Source organism: Rhinocladiella mackenziei (assembly GCF_000835555.1).
Source record: "Rhinocladiella mackenziei CBS 650.93 unplaced genomic scaffold supercont1.3, whole genome shotgun sequence".
Lineage (NCBI taxonomy): Eukaryota > Fungi > Ascomycota > Eurotiomycetes > Chaetothyriales > Herpotrichiellaceae > Rhinocladiella > Rhinocladiella mackenziei.
Window position 1 is genome coordinate 4,318,018 of NW_013550602.1, and position 26,620 is coordinate 4,344,637.

A 26,620-nucleotide genomic window follows, 5' to 3' on the forward strand; every position below is an offset into this window, starting at 1 on the left:
GAAAGGCTACATCGTGAGAGCCATAGTGGGTGATGAAAAGTCGAGAGGGGGTGGTTGAGTAAACGGGCGCATGAAAGGCAAACATCCAAGAGTTTGGTTCCCCCAAAAGATAAGATAAGATCGAGCCTGACAATGGGGGGACAAGGCTGAACGGACTGCCTCAGTTCTGTACTGATTACGACACATTTCAAAGGAGGTTATTATCCAGCTGCTATACCCCGAACCAATGTAGGTGCTTGGGAGGCAAGGAGCAGCGGTAGAGAATGCCCATCTATCCGCAGCGCTGGCCGTCACGTTGTATCACGTGAGAGCATCACGTGCCCTGGCTGCTACACTCCGAATATCACTTTTGCTGACTCATGATTCCTATCTCGTTCCTCTCGATCTTCCCCCTCCGCCCCGGCTTCAGGACATCCATAATCTCTACTTTAATGGAAGGGAAGAAAGTTATCGTCGTCGGTGCTGGGCCTGTCGGATCACTGGCCGCACTCTATGCGTCGTCACGCGGCGCAAATGTCGAAATATATGAGCTTCGGAATGGTAAGTGAGCCCTCATAATCCGATAATTTCAACCGTCTATGAATCCTACGTCAACATTGTGTCTTCCATGTCCCTTCTGATCTGTCCTGACATCCCCAGATCTACGGAATCTTGAAACGACTCCTCTCAATTTCACCAAATCCATCAATCTTGCCCTCTCGGAACGTGGTATCAATGCCCTGCGATCGACCGGAAATAAAGAGCTTCTGGACGGTGTTCTAGCACAAACAATCCCAATGTATGGTCGCATGATCCACACCCGCTCACCCACTGGGTCACTGTCGCAACAGTCACAAGCATATGATGTTCATGGTCGCTTCCAACGCTCCGTTGATCGCGGTCAACTCAATCATGTGTTGCTCGACCATTTGGATTCGTTACCCAATGTCGAATTCTTCTTTCAGCACAAGATGACGGGCGCCGACTTCCGAAAGAAAAAGGCTTGGTTTGAGGTCATGAACCAGACCAGTTCCGACTCGAACCGGCCCGACGAGATTGAAGTTCATTTCGACCTCTTGATTGGAGCTGATGGAGCCCATTCCGCAACCAGGCATCACATGATGAAGTACGCTCGAATGGACTATCATCAAGAATATATTGACTGCCTTTGGTGCGAGTTTACCATGCCCCCGACGAAATCGGGGGACTTTGCCATCTCTCCGAATCACCTGCATATTTGGCCTGCTGGCAGTTTTATGTTCATTGCTCTCCCTAACCTGGACAAGTCTTTTGTCTGCACATTATTTGGGCCCGTGGATTTATACACCAAGCTCGAAGAAGGCTCGGATGCTGAACTCATCTCAACTTTCGACAAGTACTTTCCCGGCGTCACCACTTACATTGAACCTTCCGACCTCGTTGCTCAATTTAAACGCAACCCGCACCTGCCACTGATAAATATCAAGTGCTCACCACATCACTTCAGCGACAGTGTTGTCATCGTTGGCGACGCAGCGAATGCCATGGTGCCATTCTACGGACAAGGCATGAACGCGGGTTTGGAGTCCGTCCGAGTCTTGTTCTCCAAACTCGATGAATCGTCCAATGTTGCAGAGGCACTCGCTAACTATGCCGGCGAACGAACAAAGGACGTGCATACCATCGCTGACCTGGCGATTGCGAACTATACGGAGATGCGGTCTTCAGTCACCTCTCCTCTGTACAAAATGCGAAAATACATTGAGGAGCAGCTCGACAAATACGTCCCGAGTCTGGGTTGGGCCACTCAATACTCACGAGTTAGCTTCAGCAATATGAGATACAGCGATGTGATCAAGAAATCCAAGAGTCAGAAGCGCATCTTGACCGGGCTGTTTCTAGCTGTGGCAATGACAGCATTGACCGGTCCCGCTGCTGGTCTCTGGATGTACTTGCTGCGGTTCCATCGCCGACAAGAACTTCAATCTCGCATGGTCGCGAAGGTGAATATGCTTCTCTTCTAGACCAGTTTCCTCTCAACCCCATATGCTCTCCTCGATGAAAGAGTCCATCTCTGTGCGCTGGTCTCCCTCCCTTCCAGATAAAACAATCCCCAATTAACACCACATGTCGTTCGAAGCGAAACAGTGTACCCATGTGAAAGGAGGCCAACCTTTCACTTCTCTCTTCGTCTTCTTTGTCCTCAGTCTGTCGCCCACTCTTACACCACTCACCTCCCCACCATCCTGCTTCACGTTGCCTCACCGGCCCTCCCATTACAACATGGCTGTGTTTTCTCGAAGACACCATCCAGCCATCCCTCGGCTCCGCTCGAGATCGACCGACCAAACCGCCGCTCTCAAAACCGAACGTCACCCTAGAAGTGGCCACTCGCTCAAAGTTGCTACTTCGGTATGCCATCACTTCCGACTTCAAATCACAATGCACTGAAGCATTTGCAGATCCTGGCCAACATTCGCCGTATTCCCCAGCGGCGAACCAGAAGAAACGCGATTGTCGACGACGGGAGCCAGCTCACGCTACAGAAACTCCCCAACGATGTCATGTTGATGGTCATGAAAGAGCTGGACGTTCCCTCTCGCATCAGTCTCAGCCTCACCAACAAGTTATTTGCGGAGAGAGTCCAGATGGTCTCCACAGTTCTTAACGATCGAGCATCTATCGTGAAGTTCCACGCACGATGTCCCAGTGGCGCGTGCTTGTACGCAAATCATATATCCGACCGACGCATTCTACTGCTTCAGCTGCACAAATGGATGCCGCGCGGTTATCGGTTGTGTTGGAAATGTCAGCGATACTCGAAGATCAAGGGGACGAAATGGCACTGCACAACAAGAGTGAATTTCGCCGGACTCGGCCGTCTCAACATTCATGCCATCAACCAACTGGGCCTTTGGAAAGTATTTTGTCATGACAAATGCTTGCCTTCTGGAAGAGAGCTTTCCAAGTGGGTCTGGGAGACCAAGGGTGCGTCCGGTGGCTTTGCTAGGTTTACCGGCAGCCCTGAGCGACCAAGTGGCGGCGAATTGTACGATGCAGGCTTCTAAACTCACTTGTTCTCCCGTTGGGACTACCAACTGTGCGAATGACTTCCACTTCGGGAGATTCCTGTGGTGAATCGTGAGACAGAAAGATTGGTGAAAAAATGGAAAGGCGAGCCGGCGGGATTGGACATAGCAAATCGTCTCCATGGTGAATAGGAGGAAAGACTGTGAACAACTGAGGGAATCAGAGAGACCAAACGTCGTCGATGAAAGTGCCGTCAAACTACGAGCATGTCAAGAACGAGACTACATGATGAGTCTATCCTGATTTCAAAAGAGGTCCAAAAGCTCCTGGGATTGCTGTTATGCTGTTGGTGGAATGACCGCTCTGCGGTCGATCGACCGATTGAACGAGACCAAACAAGAAAAGCCATGCAAGAGACTCTCGCGAGATCCACGAAATGCAAATGAGATTGAATTATGATTTTCTCTCTTCATTCGTAATCTCATACTCGTCGTAGCCAAAGGCTGTAAGCTTCTATCTCGGACAGGCCCCGTAATACCGTGTATCATAGTAGCACCCCAAACCAACGCCAATCGCTATACGGATATTCCTTGAGTTTCCTCGCTTGTACTTCCCTTCCTGTTACCAGCCGTCTCATAAGCCTGAGCTTCCCACCGTCACCCTGTTAAGAAAGAATCTGAACCTCGTTCTCGCCTTTATCGCCATCCTTGTCACCATCAATCTTGAGAATACGTTTCTCAATCTTCAACGGCTTGAATTGATGCCAGCAGTTCGGTGCTTCGAGAACATACCGATTCATCGCCTCCCGGAATCTCTTCTTATATTCCTTCGGACTCGTGACTGTGGGTCTATTTTTTCCGCCGCGTGCGAATCCGCGGTCTTTGATCCAACTCTCCAACTTCTTATCCCATGTATATGTGCGAATGCAATCGATAATGCCCACCACGAGCTCCTTACGATTCTCATCAATGGCCACCATGAGACTGTAATCCATGACATTTTGACGAGCAAGGAATAGTGTATCGTTGTGGACAGACGAACGGAGAAGTTTCTTACTGTGATCCCGAGTAAAGAGAGGTGATTCGTAGATGAATTCCACCATGTTTTCGTCAAGAAGAACTTCATTCTTTTCGCCAGTGGCGTTGATTTTCCGGTTTCGCATACTACCCTTCAGGTCGAAAATTCGAGTCGGGACTCTGTCATAGAAAAGGTTTTCCATGACCACCAGAAACCAATTGTACTCCAAACCAGTCACAGGATTCTTGATGATGATTTGATAGAAGCCCAGCATCTTGGCAATGACCGATGGCAGCTCGTGGAAGAACGCCTCCGACATAATTCGGAAGTAATTGGGTGCAAATTTGAGGAAGGACTGTGTCTCGATAGGTGACAAAGATTTCAAAATGAATCGATCGTCCAATGTCTTCAAAAAGAGCGACTTGGTCTTGCCGCCCTTCGAATCCCATTTCATGCATCTCGACAACGATTCCACAATTCTATCGGCGACACCACATTTGCGGCGTACGGCGTCGAACTGTTCGGCGAAGAAAATTTTGCACAACATTTTCGCTGGGCCTTCTTGGAACTGATATCGGAGATGTGTCCCAGTCTTTCGTAAAAGGGAATGCATGACGTCCGCCTGTCGGCTATCCGGGTGGTCATGTCCACCAAGGCCCGTCGAAACGTGGTCGGCGGTAGGACGTGTCTGCATATCATGTAGCATCGTTTTATAGTCTTGGGAATCCAAGGCAAAGGCAATGATGGAGCTCGGTTCATCTTCACGGACAATGATATCGCAGTCTGCGAATATGTGTTCGGATGCGCCGAGGGGATATTCTAAGGGTGTCCAACCACTGGAAGAGCGTTCGGCCCAAAAGTTGGTCAACATCTTCATCAGCGAGGTTCGTTCATGTTTCGGAAGTTCCTTGAGGTCCACGTCGTCCTGAGACAATCGCAGTAAATCTTCGGGGGAATCTGGGAGATGAATCTCCTCTGAGACATCATCCACATCACTTCGATCCTCGGCTTCAGATGGCGCGTGGCTGGAGACTTGGATATCCGCCTCATTTTCTGTTGTATCTGCCAGTCTCTCTTCGACGCGAAGCGAAGAGTCTCCATTTTGAGAAACATCCATATTCTTCACGGCTTCATCAGCATCCGTTGTCTTTCCAGAATTCTCGACAGGAAGGTGGTCTACTCCGAAAACATCACCGGAGTCACCCTTCTCATCAACAGCCTCGTCGACATTTTGGTACACCTCGACAATGGGATTTGAGACTGCGAGGGGATAAATTCGGGATTGCCGATTCCGAGCGGCACGTAACTTCCTTTCCCGGATTCGCTCCCTTTCGAATTCCCGGCTCAATTGCTCGAAATGTTTGGCCAGACTGGACACCCGAGATTCTTTGCGGTTTGCAATTGCTCGTGGTATTAAAGAATGGCCCTTGGCAAGCGTATTCTTCTTCAATTGGGAGAGCCCGAATCGCTCTGAGAGCTTCTTATCGGGAGCCTGGAGGTTGGGATCGCCGCTCACGGGGGACAACACGGGACTCTGTTTTGAATGAGCTCCAGCAAACCCATTAAGAGCATTAACAACGGACAGTGTGCTCGAATTCGCTGGTATTGCATTCGGACGTGATGCAACAGAGCCGACAGGCTGAGAATGTGCGCGAGCTAATGTCGGCGACGCCGACTTGCCATCTTGACTTCGCCGCATTGTTCGGGGTGTGTGAGGGGGATGATGTACTCCAATTTGAGGTAAGTCAACAGGCTGAGTTCGTGGAACCGGGACATCGTCCCCGGATTTGTCGGGGAGCTCCCTGCCGGTAGTTGCTGGAGTGATAGTATCATCTTGCTTGGGGCGGCGCTCTTCGCCTTCATTCCGATGCAAAATTCGAGAGCTTTGAGCCGCAATCTCATCCTCAGGTCGAGTCGCTTGTTGACTCGGTGAGACTATCGCCAGATCGAGATGTTTTACACCATCAACGTTCCGCGGCCTCTCCAAAACGGAAGCGAGGTGTTGCACATCAGATCTCTTCCTTTCCGACGGTGCTGTAGAGTCTTCTTCGGTGGCTGGAGCGCTCGAATGCTCCTCGAGAACAGATTGAAGAACATTTTGTGTCTTCTCAGGGGAAAGTTTGGCACCCTTTTCGAATTCCGATATTGAATGTCGAATCTCCGGTGAATCTTCTTTCTCGTCAGCTGCCTCGTCAATCGATGGAGTGGTAACACCTTCATCAATCGATGTTAGAGACGTCACCGAGACATCCCGGTCAAGGAAGATCTTCTTGAGTTGCAGGGTAGCAAGCCTTCGAATATCTTTTTCCGACGGGAAATAATTCCTCTCGAAATCTGCAAAGGCAGTATCCCACTCCGAGACTTTTTCTTGGGTGGCTCGCACAATCCCATTGAGAGGTATGGTCTCCCAATATCTCGAGTTCGTATACCTCTCTTGAAGTTGCTTGATGAGACTTGCATGCTCTTCCGTGGCTCTCTTGGTCATGCGGTCAATCTCCGCACGACATGCCTCTGCAGTTTCCGGGAGGGCAGCATCGACGTTGATATTCTTGAGACGAAGCTTGACAGAAACCATGAATCGAGTGATCCGATGTTCCAAACGAGTATAGACCTCATTACGGAATTTCAAATCATTATCCACCTTCCAGGTGATCCTCAATCTTGGAACAATAATCTCAAGGAGGTCAATGGTATCATAGTGCACCCGTAGAGCAAAATCTTTGTAGCCAAAATAGCGGAGATGGTCCCTATGCAGGTCATGGGGACATATACCGGCTCGAGCATGAAGGTCAGCACTCCAGAACGACAACTCGAGATATTTGCCGAATGAATACTTCCATGTACTCGTGGACATGGGAGTGACCGTGGTTTCGACGCCACAGATTTTGCATTGACTCCACATCAAAATCACATCCTGGAAGCCTCGCATTTTAGCGGGATGTGGCTGAACGAAGACTGTAATTTGTGCTTCTCCGTGGACATACTGTCGATGATGTTCATGCATTTTCTTCTCACAGGCGTCTGACCGACAAGTTTCGTTCGCTTGATAGCACAGATCTTCGACGTATTGGCCGAGCGTGCAATCTGCTTCGAATTCGGCTTCGGTTTCGTGTTCATTGTAGAAGCTGAAAGCCAGGAGATCCGGTCCCGAACAGGGGACGGACGTCTCTGTTGAAACTTGGCTGAACAAAACGACGATATTTTGATGAGCGAAGGGATCAAAGAGATTGCGATTTCCGGAGAGATAAGACTCCCATTGCTTCTTCTGGGTTTCATAATTATGGGCTGCCTTGTCATATTCGGCATCGTGAACTGCATGAATGATCTCTCTAACCTTCTTGCTCGCCCCAGCAAGTGGTTGATGGACCATTTCCGGCTGAATCAGGGTGAATTTGGCGGCTTTGCCCTTGTCGTCCATTGCTTGTTCGGTAGATAAATCTTGGTCACGCAGTCTCTTGAGATACGCCACTCGTCGTTCAAGCTCCCGGGCGCGCATCAAGAGATACGGTTGCATAAACTTGACATATGGTGATGCAGAGAGGATCCGGGTTTCGTGCTTAAGCACAAGGTCTTCATAAAACGTGGGCACAGGAATGTCATCCGGAATATGCACCGTGTCCGTGCCATCCATGCTGACTGCCTGAACACGATGTGCTTCTTTTTCGGCGGAAATGACATCTAGATTCGAAACATCACCATTTACCTTGACTTGGCCGTCGACTTTACCTGTCTGCTCGTCGGTGTCGTTGAGAGTTGTCTCGCTTTCGTTTCCGGTCGCCATGGGTTGGGCGGGCGTGGTGGCGGTGTCCGAAGGCTTTGCCGATGGTGCACTCGGTATCAAAGCCCATTCGTCCCTCATTAGACAAGTTTCAAGTTTCAGGTTGTAGACGACATATACCATGAACTCGGTAACATGTTTGATCTTTGCTAGAGTCTCTCGATCGGCACCCCGAAGGGCAATGGTACAGCCCAATTGTGGAGGACAACCGGAGAGGTAGACATAGGTCTTCTTCCGTCCATCAGCCACGTACGTCTTGACTTCAAAGGAGTCGCATCGGCCAAGAGGATCTGACTCGGGCGAGAGTTTGTCCATGGAATGGGCAACACGAGCCTGTGTACACCGGGAAACAGCCTCAAGAACGGAGGATTTCACGTTGAAGATTGTGGTGATCTTGGCCCTCTCAAGGAGCTCAAGAGCGAGACCCGAGATATTTCGTTGGGCCAACAGGACGTCGGGTTTCAGAGCAGCAATACGACCAACGAGATTGGCCAGATACTCTCTTTCCTGCCTGATGACGGGATCCAGGCTCATGAAATGTTGCTCGTGTCTTGCGTATTCGAGGGCGAATGTGATGATCAGTATCTTGGGATTTGTGTGGGATCGAGCCATGCTTTTCAAGGCGACGTTCTTGGTGAATACCAATCCCGATATGTACGCGGTGTCTCCCGGTTTTCCTCCAGGAATTTTCTTCAATTTGACATAGTTGCGAATATCAATATCGTCGCCACCTTGGACGTCAGGGTCGACATCATCAGTAGCCCGGAGCAAGATGGGAATAAGCGCATCCTCCCAGCTGGAAACCTTGGGGATGTTGGCATCTCGCAGAAGCTGCTGAAGGAGCTTATGCACATGTTGGATGCTTGCTCGATTAAGCTCCATTGCCGGTGCAGCCACACCGCGCATTGACGCACTTCTAATCATCCTTGATCCCCCTCGACATATACTCGGAGTCTCCGCCGCACTGTCTGGAACGTCCTCATGGCCATCCGGAATGACTATTTGTAGCCGCTCTCTGGTTGTCCTTGGCGTACCCCGCTGGTGAATGCTGCTGGACACACTCAAATTTCGCTTCCGAGAGCCTCTGAGAGCATCGACGTTGCGCGAGCTGATGACGCTGGCCTCGTCGGTGTCCTTTCCTAAACTCAGAAATCCAGCAATGCTACGATCTCCGATTCGGGAACGACCTTTTCGGACTGCGGCCAGAAGTCCCCCTATGGCGGTTCTGTCACTATCAGGTCCACTCCGAGACAGTTTCCCTGGGCCCAGACCGTCGTTGAGAGATTGCTCGTCTTCGCTTGAAGGGTCATCTGAAAGATATTGAGCCAGATCAGGATCGACAATGCTGTCGCGGTGAAAAGCGGAGGATTTGCCGTCTTCGGCCGCACGGCGCTGAAAAGGTGCTCGATCTTCATGATAGGCTTTGTAATTTCGTATGTGCTGATGCCGAGAGTGGTGTCGTTTATGGCCATGGCCGATCGAGTGGCTGGCCTTCAATGACCTTGATGAACTAGGTCGAGGGAGGGGGCGGTCCGTCGTGTCAAATTCAAGGACAGCGGACGTTCGATTAGCCCCTTCGAAAGCTCGTCGTACAGGGAAACTCATTGTGGGAGTTTTGGCCATCTGCTCGAGCGATTGGGACGTGATAGAAGCATTGTCGTCGTCCAAACGAGCCAGTTGACGATTGAGGGGCTGTGGCTCCGGAGTCCGTGGACGTGTAGCTGGTTCGGTCCAAGCCAGATCGTCAATGGAATAATCGGAAGAATCATCGTCATGAGATGTGATAATAGATTCACAAGGCTTGCAGACCCGGACGGCAGAATTGGATCCAAAATGACTTCCACTGGTGAGCACGGTACATTTGTTGTCAAAGATCTGACCGCACGTGCGACAGTGATGTTTTCGGCGAAATGTCGTAAATTGTTCACCACAGTGGAAACAGTCCTTCGCATTCTCATCTCGCATCCAGAACTCCTTGCTCAAGAGCTTACTCCGGAGTTTATTGATCGGTCTGGTCTGGGGAGGATATCCCGGTGCATATTCACTACCGCCATCGCCAGGATTCTCCTGATGAGACCGCTGCACGCCAGTGGGAATTGTGGAGTCGGATGAAGATGTGCGGGAGGCTCGAAACCCCGGCAGCCTTGACTGGCTTATCTTGGGAGCAAGTTTGTCTGTGGATCGCTGATCCAGCTGAGTCAAGAGAGGGGATTTGAGAGCAGCGCTTTCACTACCCTTCCCATGAGAAGCGGCAGCATTTTCTGCCAGAAGCTCCAGGGGGTTTGGATGGTGTTTCTGGTCCTGCCTATTCGAGACGGCCCGTGCTACTGTCCTCTCGTCCTGGGATAACCCCATCTGCTGCGGCGGACTTGTCACACTATCCGCATGGCTGAGTTGACTTTGTATAGAGGTTGATGATAAGCCCCGGTCGTGAGAAACCGGGAGCACTCGAGCACTGGATCTTTGCGAAGCTGAGGTCCGAGGAGACGTCACATGCCGGGTTCCTCTCTCCGTCGTGGAGCCTTCGTTGCCGGGCTTGGACGATATCTTCTGCAAACCGTCACCGTCACCAGAAGCAGCCAAACTCCGATCGTGAGCCGGAGGATCAACTTCAAAACCGGAGCCTGTTCTCGAATGATTTGTGGATCCTACCGCATGTATGTTGACCGACGTGACTGAAGGGTCGGCCAAATGAGAAGCTGGCTGTGGGGGACCAGTGGGAGATCTGAGCGCCGGCGTTGAAGGGACGGAAATCTTGCTCACACTGGCTGCTTTCGATGAAATCTTGGACTGCAAGGGAGGGTCGGTAGCGAGAGGAGAATCAAAAGGGTTCAATCCGGGCGAATGCACATTCGAGGTAAAGCCGGAGCTCGCTTTGGAATTGGGGGGATTGTCGAATGTCGTCTCTTGAGGATCTTCGACGTCCTTGGTGGGTACCACACTCGCCTTCAATGTATTGTAAAGCCCAGATATGCCCCCTTGGATCTCTCCCGCCAACGACTTATTATTCTCCGCGTTCGACCCGGCCGTTGGAGGATCGGTATATTCGTTGAAGACGGTCAAATTGTTCGATTGCGATGCCGCGTTATGGATGCTATTTAGAGCTTCATTGAGAGCATCTTGATCCAGTTCATGAGCCAGAGAAGACTTGGAGTCTCGCCGTGCTCTCCGGCCTAGTGGAAGGAAGATGGAAGAGGCGGAAGGGCTTGAATTGTCTTGCGTTGTAGAGGGCATGGCCATCAGTCTGCTGGCCTGTCGGCCACAGAGTAGTTGTGATGATATTCAAATAGCTTCATACTCGAGAGAGCATTTCAAACAAAATTCGTATTAATAGCTGAAGAAAATGGGTGCCGGTTCTGAAAACTGTGTTGATCGTTGGCACCTGCTGAGTGCCTGGGTTAAAAAAGAATCTCGCCGCAGGCGGCCATCCGCCACTTGGTGACAAGCCTCATCAGGCTTGGCCGTCGCGCGTTGTCGACGCGGCTTCAGAACTACGTGCCTCAGGGCCTTGGCTCTCGAAACGCAGTCCACGATTTTCACAATGGCGAGGATCCTACAGTACCGGTGTACTTACCACCATATAGCTCTTACTCATGCCTGAGAAAATTCCATGGAATGCCACGAGCCGTGGTTGGTGGAATTCCTCTGTTCCAGCCTAGCCGAATACCTAAAGTCGGAGCAAGAAGGCCAACAGAGTCTGAACTATATTTTTCGCCGGATCTCTGGTGCCCTGCAGATATCCTCGACAACAAGGTGGGCCAGGACTGCGCGGCTCTTAGAGGTATTTGTCTAGTTCTATCAATTTTGCACCTATTAACCCCATTCTCCCAGCTTCATCGGAGATGCCCTCTCAAAGGAAGCGTCTCTGATGGCAAACATCGATTGCGTACGAGCTTTTCAAAAGAAGCGGAGGCACAAATCTCAAAGTGCAGCGCGAAGCCATCTGAAATCCCCCGTCAAAGAATCCTTCTGAGAATCAACGACCCTCAAATTCACGTTACGGAGTCGTCCGAGGTCGAATTACATATCGAATCCTTTGAGATAGTAAACATTGCCACCTCTCCAGACAAAGCCTTGTCCATCGGCTGGCCCGCAGTCAATGAAAAAGCAGTCTCTGAGAAGATATTTGAGTATAAGCAATTAAAAGCAAAGGAAGTTGGAACTCCCGCACCAAATGGTAGCCCGCTATCCGTCAGATCACAAGCGGGATATGACCCAACCCGAACTGATGGAGCCATCGGTCATGAGGAGGAGGAAGTCTCTCAACAGGAATTTCTGACGCAGCCACCTGCTGATACCCGCCTCCATCAGCCGACTTGGACGAAGGATGGTGGACCGAGCCGAACTCTTTTGGAGCTTCTGCGAGCCCGAGGACAGGCTAAAAAGGCCGTGGTAGACACTGATAGGAAATCAACGCCTTCTGCGGATTTGGGGAACGGTTCAGTCCCGGCTCCTATTCGAAAGATTGTCAAAGCCTCTCCTGGCCCGGTGGCAACAGATGGCAGTTCTGATTTGACGCCAGAGCGCGATGCAAACATAAAACTGCCGGGAGCAACACCCTCCCGTCCCACAAGTCTGCCTGCTTGTTCATATACGCCGAGGAAAACCGAAAATCGCTCGATAGAGCGTCACGAATCAGAAGACAACGACATTTCTACGCAAGCGAATACCGAGCAAACCGACAAAGTCGTCTCTCCGGATACATCAAGGATCTCGAATCATCTCGAGCAGGTAATTGCTCCGCCACTTCCGGACACGGTGGTTCAACGCTTCCGACGCTGGCGGCAAGAATCTCAAAAGTATTTGCCAAGATACATTCAAAAGATTCCTCGAGAGCAACAAAAGCTTCTGGAATCTGATGAAAGTTGGCAACCACCTCTTGTTGGTCGTCCAGAAAGACCAGGACAAGTACCCCTATCACTCCTTGAGGAACTCTCGAATGCGGCCGATAATGTTGTGGAAAATGAGTTATTGAGATCGCGCAATGAGGATCAGCATGAAACGATTGACCGTGCTCACGATCAAGAGACAGTAAAAGTGAACGGGAATGAACAAGATCATTCGAACGATTCAGATGATTCAGAGGTTACTTGGGATTTAAGCCCACCTACCCAACAACGCCGGCAACAACGGCCCGCACCTCTGCCGCCCAACAGCCCACCAGTTGATCTATTGCAGCCAAAAGAACCTATCCACCCGGAGAATAGTGATCGTTCGACTGAAAATCAGAGTCCCGAACAATCCCCCTTGTCTGCTAGAGCTATAGTCCACGCCCACCAAAATTCCCAGATACATATTTTCTCCAACCCTGGTGACCAAAGTTACAATTCGACCGCCATCTCTAACGCGCCTATTGAACAAGAGAGCAACAGTTCAATGTCGTCTATCGCCCCAAACACCGCCTCCGAACAATATGTGAGGGAGGACCGAGGGGGAACCGGATCAATACAATGTCCAATCCCATCGACAGCTTTTGAACACCCGGCTAGCTCTGGCGCAAAGCATGTGCAGGTCCAGAAGACTCCGTCGCCTAGGAAAGAGCCGCATTCTCGAGATCTTCTGTCCGCTCAAGCCATATATCGATCATCGAAGGCCATGGTTGATGACGGAGATCCTGTGTCTATTCCTGGCAGATTGTCGCAGAATGATATGAACACCATCCCCGACCAGACGGTTGAAGGACCCAAAATGACAAGGGAGCAAAATTCAAGGACCACGAATTCAATTGTTGTTAAATATCACGATCGAGCCCGCTCTCCGCCCGTTGAAGGTCCGCATGGGAATATCAATCACGCTGTGAATCCCCCAAATAAGCCAAACCTGGGTGCCACCGCATCTTCCGATGCTCAAGATTTTCGATTGCCATTAACGACAGGTGGTCTTCCTCAATCATCAACCACAGAAGAACTCCATAGTGATACACGTCAACCAGTCAAGCCGGTCCTAAACGTCGAAAATGGCCCTCTGGATACGGTCTCGTTCCCGATAGTTCTAAATGAGAGGTCTGAACAGGTGGGATCGATGACGGGAATCGCACAAAGAGGTCCACCTCTGTCTGACACACACCCCCTCCGGAGCAATTCTGAATATCTGGGGAAGAGAACAAATCGGGCGGAAAATAGCCATCCACGCAAGAGACAGCGAATGACTTCTGATGGAGAGACTTTTCAAAATCATCGGCAGGCCTTGTCAAATTCGACCGGACCGGAAGTCTCAGGACGACACTCTTCCTCTTCGTCAATGAAGGACGCTGATAGTATCAATGTGGGCCCGGAAAAATCAGCACATACGCCAATCACTCGTGTGTCCACATACGATGGGATTGAAGACGATGATAACATTCGACCAAGTGACTCGGTCTCTACCACATCAGATTCGGTAGATGCAGAGAAACTGTTTTCCAGTTTCCAAATCGCCTACCCAGATTATGACGGAACAACAAATCAATTCATCACGTCATGTCAATTTCTCAAGGATCTGTTGAGCAAGGGCCAAGAACACCATCCCTTCCTTTTCGATGATATGATCTTTCACCACCATCACAGCTTTCGTCCATATCTAATGGAAGAGGGAATGATTGCTACCGTCCCACTATTATTTTCGGAGTTTTATCGCCAACGCATCACAAAGCCCACCCACCTTGAGGGGATTGTGACAGAATCAGCTCTCAAAAAGCTACCCAATCGGACTCCGTCGACTGTATCTGGAATCAACAATTCTAAGCGACACCCCAATACTGATTCATCAACATTCGCAAGACCGATAACCGTCAGAGAAGAGAGCAAGAACGGGTCAAACTGTCGCTCTTGGGATCAATTCCATGCTGAGAATGATTTATATGCTCACTCTGACAATGGCGTTGAAAATTGTGGCCCGAGAGCCTCTGGTATGCCATCACCAGAGTTGGGGACTCCAAATATTGATCGGAGTCTCAGTGACATCAATCCTTTGGACATATCACCCAACGACACCCCAATATTCGTGTCGACAATGAAGGAAACCGTATCACGGTCCCAGGAGAGAATTCCACCCCGAACGCAAAAATGGCAAAATTCGCAACCAAGGCAGGAGAGCTCGACCGAATCCCCCATGACTCGGGTTCAAAAACGTCCAAGACCATCAGCCAGCCCATTTGTCCGACCACCCAAATCGACTCCTACTTCTGCGCCGAAGCCGAATCCGGATGTCTTACGGTTAGAGTCTCCCAATTCATCATCTTTGGGAACGAGCCCATTCGCGAAACTACGAAAGCGGATATCTGATGCCTTACAAAGAGAATCTACGGCTGCAGGGTCAGCAGTCATCGCACGATATCATGAGCGAGAGAAAGAGAAAGAAATCAGACCAGCATTTGAGCTATTCGCGGAGGATTACTCACTCCTGAACAGTGAAAAACTAGCAAGGGTTGGCACAACTTCAAAACGAAGCGGTGGTGGAATTAACATATTCTCTTGGAGGACTTGAATAAACAGCTATTCCATGCTTGATGACGGTCCATTTGGGCGGACTGACTGAATGAACAATCGAATCCCATGATCTCATCCCATCTTTTCTTGACCACTCGATTTTCTTGGAGATGGTCCCGGAACATTCATCCATCCCAGCCACCTTCCCCCTTTTTCACGGCTTCACTCAGTCTTATCGCGCTGCCAGTTCTCCACATATCCTTCATCCTACAAGGTCAAACACAAAGCCTGCAACATACCTGCGACCCCGACTACTGCCCCTGTACTTTTGTCCCCATGCTTCAAGTACCACGCACAACTCCCCCAGTACAGCGCGACCGTCAATGCCGAAATCGCCCGATCAATGGCCGTCCAAGTCGTGGGGTCACGTCGGGAGAGTTGATATGTGAATAGGCCTGTCTCCGTCAGATCTTACCGCCCAAAACCAATGCAAAGGCAGACGAGAGTAGAGGTGACAGGCATACCTGAAATGGCGAAGAACACGCTCCCCTGATACCATCCGGCACGGGCATAGCAATTTAGTATCGGGGGAAGGGACTTCCACGCTGGTAAAGAGAAGGCATGGAGGCCGTGTATCTATCACGCACATGCGAGAGGTAAGAATACGCCCTGTCATAATTCTGTGATACCAGGTAAGGGTTGCGTACCGTATGTCCGGCGGCGACAAGGACGTGCGCAATGCTGGTGGCCAAAACGAGTCGGGGCATTGTTTTGGTGATTGCTGGTGCCGTTGCTGTCGGTGAAGATGTCGTGGATGCCGTGGATATTGAGGTATGTGTCAATGCTTGTGAACGATCGGCTTTCTCTTTGGTAGGACAGCCTTGCGGAGGAAAGTTCTAGCCGTGATCTTGCGGACAATGCCTCTGAGGATCAATTCCAGAATGTGGGGCGCGTTGTAAGGAGAGGGGAATGATCTCGTCGGGATATAAAATCGTCCGAAAAGTTCCAGGGCAAGTCGACTAGAATTGTGTATAAAGTAAAACCAGGGCTTTGGTTCAGTCCATCTCAGTTAATTCCGTGACATTTGTTGTCGTTTCCTGTTGCTTCAATCCTCCTCTATATGATGGGTACAGTTGAAAGAATAGTCCGAGCTGACGACCTGAAGCCATTGCCGAGGTATTAAAGTGTGCATGCGGTCAAGCCATACACGCACAAGACGGGGCCGGGGAGCGAGGGACTTCGTATTCTCGCAATTTTGAGATCTACTCGTACGTATCTGATCATTTCTCTTCACTTCACGTCACCTTTCTCGCAGGGAGATTGAGGGTTGCGGCCCGAATAGGACCATGAATCCATCTCGTCAAATATTCAATATCGAATATCAGCATCACCGTGGCCAAAAAGCAGGCTCGTCAGGAATCCCTCGTCCATGTTTCCCTCCGATCAGACTAAGCAGAACCTCTAGGCCCATATTACTCGGTGCACCATGGACTATTGTCATTCCGGGATGCTCGTGCTTAGAACCATCCTCTTCGCATCTTGATCTTCGTCGAATTTCGCTTTAGCCGCCTCTGCCGCCTCGTCTATAACAGGGACTGTGTAGTTAAGGGCTCCCATTAATCCACTAGAGACCAGCGCCACCAGGAGGAACTTTCCGGATTGCAGACAATAAGGCGCAGACGAATTTGCTGTGGTGTTGGGATCGGGACGTGTTCGGATGCTGAATTGCTTTTGTGCTGGAACTCGGCCCATAGACTGAGATGAGTCGCAGATCAATCTCCTGGAGCAGTCGCGTTGATTTTCAGCTACGAAAGCCGCGAGTAGGGCGCGAAGGGTCTCGAGATCAGTTAACGAAGTATCCACAGATACATTGACAGTGAGTTGTTCCTTGAGTTCCTTCGAACGCGCCGTGTTCTTGATCCGCAATCCATTAATGAAACTGTTGGGATTCTGGGCCGTTTGTCTCTACTGGACTTTCCCAAAAGATTGAATGCAAGAGATATATCTTGGCCACGTCCGTTTCGCTATCGTTGACTTTGATCCAAGCTCCCACGTCGTAAGGGTATTTGATGGAGACTGTAATACAGGTGGCAATAAATTCTCCAACAGTGCTGACGATGAGGAACGAACAGGCCATAAATGTGGACCAGATTTGTGTGTGTAAGGCGTGGCAAGGGAATTGGAGAAGAAGGCCGCGCAGATAAGGATCAAGAGAAGAACACTCAACACACCGTCGAGGACTTTAACGGCGTCTCTGACGTTGCATGTTCCTTCCCAGATACTCTTTCTCTCGGCTGCGACTCTTTTCACCAGAATAACCACTCTCTTCTAGAGTTATGTCGCCGCCCCCATCCGTGTCGACTTTGTAGTAGATGTGGAGGGCTTGCTTTTCACAACCGGTCCGAGCAGGGTCGTGATGGCAGTCTGGTCCAGACTTATCGGGCGAGGGTTTCGGCCCTGACAGGACATTCAAGTGCTGCTTCCATAGCTGGACTGGGTGCTGTGGGTAGGAGAACTTGTTTTCTCGCAATGTCGCTGACTAGATATCCAAGGAGCAAAGTGACTCGATCTGCCGTATTGCCCAGATTGGCCATGAACACGGCTGTGGACTCACCCGGAGTTCTCAGTCTACCATAGTAGTTGATGCCGGTTATTTGAATGGCCATCTTCTCCACGAGACAGAGGGCTGTGACACCGATGGCTAGAATTGACAATGGAAGTGGAACTTGGTGTGAATGTTCGATAGAAAATCATGGCAAGGCCCTGCTTGATTCTGGCGCGAAAGTCCAGCTCTCCTTCCGCTCCGTGGAGCGATGCGACTTTCCCTTTACCATAATTACACTTGGGGATGTGTCACTGGATGAGATAGAAGAGTTGGAACAATGTCTGAAAGGAACAAAGCCGCCTCGGTTTGGAGACCCACCCCTAGAAGCCGTCAGCGAATGATGTTGGGGTTTGTGATATTGGCTCTCCACCGTCGAGATATTCAGCCCTTTTTTTCTGGGGTCAGGCCTCACGAGGCTGATGTTAGCCTGTTCCTCAAGATCTACTATAGACAACGCTTCTTCAACCGGCAAGTTATCCATTTTGACTCTCAAACATTTCTTGAATCCCTCGTAATCGGTCATAGTGCAAAACCGGCGCTTCACCAGTGCATTATGTGTTTCGCGGACATTTGACTACAGCGTCGCGTCCAGCTCGACTTATGGTGTCGGCGTCGATGTGGTTTTTCAGTAGATCCCCAAGACGAGCGACGGGTCTGGATACATTATCGGAGCGTTCTTGTTGAGCACTCTTGCCACTATTAAGCATTGCACGTTTTACTACTCGACTCACATACACAGAGCGCATATAGAGTGCCTCAAATAGAGTGAGAACGTATAATCCACCCGTTCGATGAAATGCCCTTGAACAAGCTCTGAAAAAAAGCGGTCATCGAGTTTCGTCATTTCCCGGTATTCATAGCTTCTCCACAGCACACATTTGCCTTCCCCAGTATCACAACTTCAATTTGGGGGGCTAGTGTCCGTTTTATCCTCCACATCCTTCCACATCTCCAGACAAGTCTGATTGAACTCGTCCGGGAACTCCCAATTACACGCATGTCCGCCCTTGGTCGTCCGCCACTGCGCACCGGGTATAAGCGAATGCAACTCCCGCGACAGAATCACCGGGATAAGAATGTCACTCTCGCCCGCAAGCACAATGATTCTCGGTTTGCCCGCTGTCACTGCCAATTTCCCAACTTCCTCTCTCGTATCAAACGTCGTGATAACATTCAACTGCGCCAGATATGCTTTCAGGCCCATCGCGGAATCAATCTGCGCCATCTCGTCCTCCATGGCTTTCAGCTCAGACTGACGGCCCGGGTCCGCAAAGAACGACGGCGAAAAGCACCACAATGCAACGTCGCGCATGACATCGGCAACGGACATTGTGCGCGCCATGTCGCCCCAGAGTGAAAACATGCGGGAACAAAATGGGCCGGGAAACGCGTATGTGCACGCGAAAGTAGCGCTAGTGAGGTCTTCGGGGTATGTGAGTGCGTAGGTCTGCGAGATCATGCCGCCCATACTCAGGCCCAGCAGGTGGAAAGGGGTGGGGACGCCGACAGCGTGAACTAGACTGTGTAGATCCGAGGCCATGTCGTGCACGGTGTAGAGTTCATCGTCGCTTTGGGGGCGCGAAGACATGCCGATGCCGCGGTTGTCGTAGGTTAAAACCGTGTGGCCTGCGGCCGTGAAGGCGGGAGTCTGTGTCGCCCAGGTGGATTGAGGGTCGGCGAGGCCATTGACTAGGATGACCCAGGGTCTGGGCTTGGATGCCGACAAGGTTGCCCGGTGGATAGTATAGTTGATGCGAAGAGAAAATGAGATCTCATGGTAAGGCATTTCAGGCACCAAGTCTTTCCTTCTCAGGTGCCGGACTCAGAGTGGAAGGTCTTCTCTCGCTTTATCGCGAACCTGGTAGTCGCCTTGGATTGAAGGTGGTTTGAAATATCGTAGGCTGGAAAATGAGGCCTCTCTCTTCGGATGATGGAGATACGATGGTTCGGACGAAGAGCTCCCCCACGGTCTGGATTCGTCTGGCGGGAAGGTGATACAACAGTTTTGAGATTTGCGCGCTCGTTTCTCCGTGCAATCACTGGGTCGTGATTTCGGCTCACGGAAAATAGTTTCTTTCGATCGATTCACCAGATGAGAATCTCAGCTCTTCGATATTTGATATGGACGTCGAAGATCAGCTGAAAGAGGAAATTCAGACACCACGACTGGTACTCGCTGAAGGGTTGCCAAGGGAGCCGCGGAGGTCCGCACCCACAGTGAGACCATTCCACAGCCGCTTCTTCGTCTAAGGGGCTTGAATCAAACGGATTCTACGGTACTCCTGATATCGATTTTATAACCCAGATGACTGGGAATCGGACGAAGCTGTCACGGACACTGTCCGTCGTGAAAGGCTGCGAAATAACCAACATGGTTGGCGCGCAGCACAACAGCGGATTCGTCGGGGCCTCTTTCACACGTGACATGGACTGGGTGTGGTTGTAGCGGCGGGAAGAGAATGTATGAACTAACTAAAACTATCTGCTGGGGTGGCCGCTTTACTTACATATGTTTCGTAAACGAATGTAGTTTAGCGTAAGCCAGAATCCTTGGCAGAAATCCACATGGGTTGGATTTCTTGATCGACGATTGTCGTATCGGCCGATCGAGTCCAAGATCAAATATGCGCCTCACAAATCCCGGTCCTAGTAGTCTTCTTCAGGCCGCAAATATCTTGAAGAGCCTCCTTACCCAACAGGACCAGTTTCCCACCTGGTTGGAGTCAGTAGAAGGGAGCCTAAAGGGCGAGCGCCAGAACTTGGAGACGATCAACGAATCTCCTCCAAGCTTCAGGTGTCTCTATAGAGGACCTGACCAGACTGAAGGACAGCAAGGACGACCTCCGACGCTTATTTCCCGACTCCAGCAGAGGGCCGATGGCCCTGGGGGCCCGCGAGGATGAGGATCTCTCCAAAGCCATTAAATCATCCTTGACAGACCCGCGGAAGGAACCGAAGAAGGCCGAAAGAATGTGACAGTCGAGAAGTAATCGAGGAGAAAATCCCAGTCAACCTTCACGATCCGAGTAATGCTATGTCCGAGAACCTGGTTCTTCTTTTGAGCAATGAATTCACGCTAATCTCGGACCCGCCCGCGACACGCTGGTGTATTTTGGTGGTCCTCCTCAATTTCAAGGCCAATCCAAGGGCGAGTACGGGTATATTACCGAGCATTTCGACAAGGTCTTTCTCCTCCAGAGCTCCGAGTTCACGACGCTGGATTCCAGTAAATTTGAGAGACTTTTCCGACCTGACGCCTCCATTTAAGAAGTTGTATGCATACTGCAGACCGGGTCAGCAAGCAATAGATCAAATCAAGTACCATGTCGACTTGCGCCCACCGAATGAAGGCGAGGAAGCCGTCGGCTTGATCAATGATCTCAGCTGCACGCATGGAGTGCGCGCGTGGCTGAGAAGCAGATCGTCCAGTCCGCGAAAGACGCGCAACCACTTCCTATGTTAAAACCAACTGTTGTCACTCAAGACTACCTTCATCAATTTTCCACATCACGCAAGACCATCGACTACTTACGGGATAGCGGCCCAGAAGCTTTGCTTTTGACGAAGAGCCTGATCCCGACATGATGGTCGTACACGCCAATTCTTCGAGCGTCGGGAAATTTTGAGAATTAGCGAGAACACATTCTCCATAGTATATACTCAACGTTTCACATTCGGAGTTCGGTAGAGGGGGCCGCGTGGGCGGAAGTTTATATATTAGTTCCTTGGTCGTCTCCGTGAAAGGTAGTCGGATGAACCTGATCAGGGAGCCTTGACTCAGCAACACTACCAAGGAGCCATGTAGTTTTACTAGATAGATCCAGTACTGTTAGAGATGCTATGTGGGTGGTGGGTTGACGGCGGTGAAATGTCCTCCCTGCTGAGTAATAGAGGGTAGCATGGATCATCAGTGAAGGATGATGGGAGGGTGTAGCAATCCTAGTATGATACTTCAATACTTCTCCCCCCTTCTTCTTTCATCAATTGAAAATATGATGGAGACAAAGAGTTGCCTGATTTTGACTTTCGTGCTCGTTGTAGACCGATAGAATAAACCATGAATAACGTGCCTCTGGGTATCCAACCATTCGGAGACCTGTAGCCAAATAAAATTCCAACTTGTAGGAACCTCTAAAATCGCACCCACGCCTGATAATTCAATCCAACCCATATCTAGAATATTCATCAAATGCATACATAGTGGTAAGACATCTCTTTTAGCGCGCCTGAAGAGGACTCAAAAAAAATTTTTTTTTTCCCACCTGTTTATTCCTTCGTTGAATCTCGGCTTTATGCGTTCACCGATCATCAAGATTGCGGACGTTTCCCTCGTCATGACCGTCGCCGGTCCATGTATGACTCCAATAGGTAATGGCATAACTTGGCCAACGATCCGTGGCCAACAACTGCTTACACCGGTCGGCGTCGAAACTCTTCTTTGCGGCCCAACAGATATCACGGACAATTTCACCATCTCTCTCCCATGAGTATGGATAGATGTAGCTGAAATGAAGAACCTCAATGGAATGGCCTAGACCTTTTCGAGGCGTGAATTGTTTAGCAGTGGGGTTTTTTGCGACATGCTTGTCGATCTTCTCTCCTTCGTATCTGCTCTCTGGTTCTTGATATATTTTGATCATGTCGTACAGCCTTCCAGGGCCGGTGACCGACTCGGGGGATTGACCTTCTGCGGACCCATCCGCAAGACTCCTCATGACGGATTCGAGGACAACAAGGAAAAAAGGGTGTCCGGGAGTGGAGGCCATCCAAGCATTGGGAATGGAATTTGAAGATCCCGTGTCCACTCCCATTCTTCCAAAGAAAGCCTTTCGACCGCTCTTTTGCATGTGGGGTTGGGATTGATGTCGGGGTTTGGCATGGGAAATCGTGGACACGTTGAATTTGGTGAACATCTCGTCAGAAGGTCGTAGGCATTCGACATCCAAATCGGCGTAGACCCTGCAGCAAAGCTTGTCCTTAGTCATGAACGTCCCCATTCAGGAACACGCGCCATATCTTACCCTCCAAACATGTACAGGTATAAATTCCGCACCAAATCCACTCGGTAGATAACACTGGGAAGACTTTGATATGTCTTCAACAGCCAGGGGAAATGTGTCTTGACCAACAAATCATTATCTTCATCTGTCCATAATACCCACTCCCAGTCAGGGTGCTGCTGTCTGCAAGTGGTACTCCAACGTTCAAATTTGGCGGGGAGCTCCGTCGATGACCAACTCTGGTGAATCAATTTGGGTATTGTTTGAAGGTCTTTCGATATGGGTCTTTTCATTAATTCAGCAGGCGTCAGGTATTTTGCTTTTCGCGAGGTTGTCACTGGTCCGTAGTTTTGGCCGGTCATGTATAGAGTAGCCAGGGCAGCAATCACCAGGAAAGCCACCCATCGCAATGACTTTCGAGAGCCATAAAACTGTTGTAGAGGGTTATTGTTTCGAGGTGAGGGATTCGACTCCATGATCAGGGGAGACGCGCGGAGAGGGAGGAAGCCGGGATCCGGAGGACAATTCGTGGCTTGTCTATCGCAGGGAGGAGGGAGATGGAGATGGCGGAAGACTGCCGCCAGAATTCAGTAACATCTAGACCCTAGAGGAGGAAAATTGAGAATACGGCCGGAGGAGGGAATTTGTAGATAGTAGGTGGATGCAGGTTGGAACCAGAACCCAGGGCAGAATGGCAAGAATATGGGGGCTTGATAAAACTGGCAAATTGAGGATCAAATTCCTCCTTAAGTTGGACAAGCTCAGGGGCTAAAGACATTGGGGCTTCTCGTTGCAGTTGATAGTGCATGACCAGGTTCAAAATGGTATCTGAGCACCAGATGTGGCTTCTGCTGGTTTTCTTTCTCAAATTGATTCATGCGGAGGGACTTGGCTGGTCGACAATATTTCTTATTCCAATGGCTTATCACCGAGAATTGTGCGTCTAAAGCTGTTCCTGCGTCTTTCATCCCCTTAATCCTGGTGTCACTATCGTTAGCCTTCCGCCGAGGCGAATCAAAGGAGAAGCGAGCCATTCAGAGGAGGGGGACCTTTTCTCTTTTGGTATGGGGAATCAAGCCAAAAAGACTGGGTCATTCATTTCCTATCGATAGATTTGATCACTCTTGCAACGCGTCTGCTGCGCGTCTCCAGTTTCTCGGCCGGATTTTTTGTGCTATGGACTTTGGTGCACTCATGGAGTTGTCTCCATTTCGTCGTTTGATAGCTAGCATCATCACAATGAAAATGTTTCATTGCTCGTGTAGACACAATCGAATTCAGCGGATAGAAGAGAATGAATCGCTCCATGGGTATCATCCAAACTATCGAAGCATCTCATCTCCTACATCAAAAGGCATCAATTCCACACCCACACATTTCATTCATGCCACAACAAATTCATTTCCAGTACATCCAGAGCCCAAACATCTTTAGAACTTGCGTGAGACCCATATTTGCCGCGGATATTCAGCTCCGGCAGATGAGGCCAGCGGCAGCGTCCCTACCCTGAATTCCTGAGACCGGGATTATCCGACTTTATGTCTCCTTCCCTCAGCCCGATCGAAGCGGATCTGCTGTAGTTCGTGTCAATTCCTGCAAAATTGAATCGGTTGCTGGGCAAAGGCGGGGGACCCAACCCAACCCGGACGAGATTTTTCTCCGTGGTGGGTGAACTGCTGGAATCGTTCGTTCCCAGCGCTGAATGGGGACAGTCTTCCTCAAAGGCTGTCCGAGTCCTGTCACGGTACCTGGCAGTGGTTGAGGTCCTTCCTTCATTCAGGCACATTTTTCAGAGCTCACAACTTCAGCGTGACCAACAGCTCGACCAATATCTTTGATATCCATCTGTGCTAGTGTCACGTCCGGGTTCTGGCTATCGATGACGAGTTTTCCTCCCGGCAGATTTTTCCATGTTGAGTCGAGTCGAATAGACTAGACGCATTGAGCTGGCCGGTTCAATGGTTCTCTCTGGGCTATCATACCCAATATCGCTCCCTTTACGGGAAATGGCCTTATTGGCCGGGAGACTCCAACCAGTTGAGGAAACATTGGCACACCAGTAAAATCGTAGGCTTTGTCCTTGCAGAGATTGGCCAATCACCAGTCAATGGGGTTGTTGTAGGGTCTCATACTCATATGATAAAGTGCCTTTCTTGATCCTTTGTCGAGATGGCGTACGTCGCTGTATGGAAGATTATTTGTGTTTGGTTGTTGCCGTTAGGACCCCCTTCCCAAAAAGACATATCAGGAACGTCCACATTCTGGCCGTCTTGGGGTGGTTCAACCGTGGGATTCTCAGGGACAACGAAGAATCGGCGGTCGTCTTCAGGATAGAACCCAGCTGCCGCAATGACCGAGCCAGTGGAGATCCCAATCATCACCATAAGGAGTATCAGGAGTTTCGTATTCCGGAGTCTTCAGGATGGACCTTGACCCTCGAGTAAATTGGACCCATTGTTGTTTAAAGGAGACATCCCAATCCACATCGTTCTCGAAAATGAGGGCCGTTGAGACCTTGTCGTGGACGATCTTCTGAACCACATTGAGATGAGCGCGCCAACAACCAATGCATTGGGGCTCTGGTCCATGAGCTATGGCAGGCTTTCTCGGGGACGTGGTGGCCATCAATTCCATCCGTTTGGATGTATGCGACTTCCGAAAGGGCAGCCTGCATAGCAAAGGCATCTCTCCAGTCGGTGCGCGAAGACCAGGAAATCATATATATACCTCTTGGAATCCCAGGGACTCATTTTGAACCAGGAAGAGGGACGGATCCCTGTGGTGAGAAAGAAAGTGGCCTACGCCCCTTTCGAGTCATATCGAAGCCATCAAAGGATGATTATCAATGGTGCAAAAGCTGAGGGAGGGAGTTAGCACTGGCGCAGGAATGTTCTAGGCTTTTGGGTTCTCCTTCCAATCCGGTACCATGTCGTCGGTAAGTCACCCTCTCGCAGAACGAATCGTTGGAGCAATTCGTCCGTCATGTCGGTCAGGTATCCGAATTGGCTAATCTAGCCGTATTATTCGGCCATGGCCTTGGTTTCCAAGTCTCGACACAATGTTAAACGTGCACTCGCAGCGACACGATTTTCTCCAAGAGGTGTATCACAGTGCTCCATATTCCATAGGCCCACAAAATACGATTCAGCTCCCGGTCAAGTCCGTCCCGGTCCATCGTCAATTCTCCTTTCTTGTCCCCAATGGAGTATTGCATGCTGACGACATCCGGTGAGACTTCCAAGCAAAACCCTCAGCAAATCATGAGACAGATACGTAAATCTGGGGATGCAATAGCCCCTCGGCCGTTAATCAGGGGCTGATCCAAGCAGCTTTCACCAAACAGAATTCGACTTACAGGCGGTGCTTAACTAAACCAAGCCTAGCCTTAAGCAGGTAGGCGGATCAGCCCGGCGCCAAGGGAGTCTAGGCAACCTGAGAATTGCTTAACCACTCCGTAATCCGACGCTACTTTCACCACTCTCTGATCAATCTTCTTGTTCTCCCCCTCAATTCTCCTGCATTTGATCGGCTCCTTGTTTCAGGAGAATGCCATCTACGATCTTCCATGCTCACTTTTCCTTCTTTTACGGCCTCACCATTGCCTAGGCCCCCGTATTCACCATTGACCAGGATAGTTTTCTAGCTGAAACACCAACAATCCTTCACACCTGGGCCCCCTCGCCATGCCCAATTGTCCTTCGTCCTCAACATCAAACATTTCCATTGAATCTGGATAGCGCCATTTGGCCCCAGAAAAAACATCCTTAGACTCGCAGCCCACTAAATGAACTTGTCCAAGCGTAAGCAGCATGCTGAGACCAGGGTA

At 50.2% G+C, this 26,620-nt stretch overlaps 9 protein-coding genes across 9 annotated transcripts; 3 read left to right on the forward strand and 6 right to left on the reverse strand.

Moving 5' to 3' along the window:
- Positions 1 to 431: 431 nt before the first annotated feature.
- Z518_05078 (uncharacterized protein) lies at positions 432 to 1,982 on the forward strand (the record flags this gene model as incomplete). Its single annotated transcript, XM_013418783.1, has 2 exons — positions 432 to 540; positions 640 to 1,982. The coding sequence occupies 2 exons, from the start codon at positions 432 to 434 to the stop codon at positions 1,980 to 1,982; spliced, it is 1,452 nt and encodes a 483-aa protein (XP_013274237.1).
- A 259-nt stretch (positions 1,983 to 2,241) lies between these two features.
- Positions 2,242 to 3,026, forward strand: Z518_05079 (uncharacterized protein; the record flags this gene model as incomplete). The annotated part of the gene is made up of 2 exons (XM_013418784.1): positions 2,242 to 2,370; positions 2,421 to 3,026. The coding sequence occupies 2 exons, from the start codon at positions 2,242 to 2,244 to the stop codon at positions 3,024 to 3,026; spliced, it is 735 nt and encodes a 244-aa protein (XP_013274238.1).
- A 626-nt stretch (positions 3,027 to 3,652) lies between these two features.
- Z518_05080 (uncharacterized protein) lies at positions 3,653 to 11,023 on the reverse strand (the record flags this gene model as incomplete). The annotated part of the gene is made up of 1 exon (XM_013418785.1): positions 3,653 to 11,023. The coding sequence occupies one exon, from the start codon at positions 11,021 to 11,023 to the stop codon at positions 3,653 to 3,655; it is 7,371 nt and encodes a 2,456-aa protein (XP_013274239.1).
- Positions 11,024 to 11,398: 375 nt separating this feature from the next.
- Z518_05081 (uncharacterized protein) lies at positions 11,399 to 15,247 on the forward strand (the record flags this gene model as incomplete). Its single annotated transcript, XM_013418786.1, has 1 exon — positions 11,399 to 15,247. The coding sequence occupies one exon, from the start codon at positions 11,399 to 11,401 to the stop codon at positions 15,245 to 15,247; it is 3,849 nt and encodes a 1,282-aa protein (XP_013274240.1).
- A 1,439-nt stretch (positions 15,248 to 16,686) lies between these two features.
- Z518_05082 (uncharacterized protein) lies at positions 16,687 to 17,326 on the reverse strand (the record flags this gene model as incomplete). Its single annotated transcript, XM_013418787.1, has 2 exons — positions 16,687 to 17,103; positions 17,159 to 17,326. The coding sequence occupies 2 exons, from the start codon at positions 17,324 to 17,326 to the stop codon at positions 16,687 to 16,689; spliced, it is 585 nt and encodes a 194-aa protein (XP_013274241.1).
- A 298-nt stretch (positions 17,327 to 17,624) lies between these two features.
- On the reverse strand, positions 17,625 to 17,855 carry Z518_05083 (uncharacterized protein; the record flags this gene model as incomplete). Its single annotated transcript, XM_013418788.1, has 1 exon — positions 17,625 to 17,855. The coding sequence occupies one exon, from the start codon at positions 17,853 to 17,855 to the stop codon at positions 17,625 to 17,627; it is 231 nt and encodes a 76-aa protein (XP_013274242.1).
- An 840-nt stretch (positions 17,856 to 18,695) lies between these two features.
- Z518_05084 (uncharacterized protein) lies at positions 18,696 to 19,580 on the reverse strand (the record flags this gene model as incomplete). Its single annotated transcript, XM_013418789.1, has 1 exon — positions 18,696 to 19,580. The coding sequence occupies one exon, from the start codon at positions 19,578 to 19,580 to the stop codon at positions 18,696 to 18,698; it is 885 nt and encodes a 294-aa protein (XP_013274243.1).
- A 1,229-nt stretch (positions 19,581 to 20,809) lies between these two features.
- Positions 20,810 to 21,377, reverse strand: Z518_05085 (uncharacterized protein; the record flags this gene model as incomplete). The annotated part of the gene is made up of 3 exons (XM_013418790.1): positions 20,810 to 21,076; positions 21,117 to 21,248; positions 21,327 to 21,377. The coding sequence occupies 3 exons, from the start codon at positions 21,375 to 21,377 to the stop codon at positions 20,810 to 20,812; spliced, it is 450 nt and encodes a 149-aa protein (XP_013274244.1).
- A 715-nt stretch (positions 21,378 to 22,092) lies between these two features.
- On the reverse strand, positions 22,093 to 23,270 carry Z518_05086 (uncharacterized protein; the record flags this gene model as incomplete). The annotated part of the gene is made up of 2 exons (XM_013418791.1): positions 22,093 to 22,753; positions 22,816 to 23,270. The coding sequence occupies 2 exons, from the start codon at positions 23,268 to 23,270 to the stop codon at positions 22,093 to 22,095; spliced, it is 1,116 nt and encodes a 371-aa protein (XP_013274245.1).
- Between the last annotated feature and the right edge of the window lie 3,350 nt (positions 23,271 to 26,620).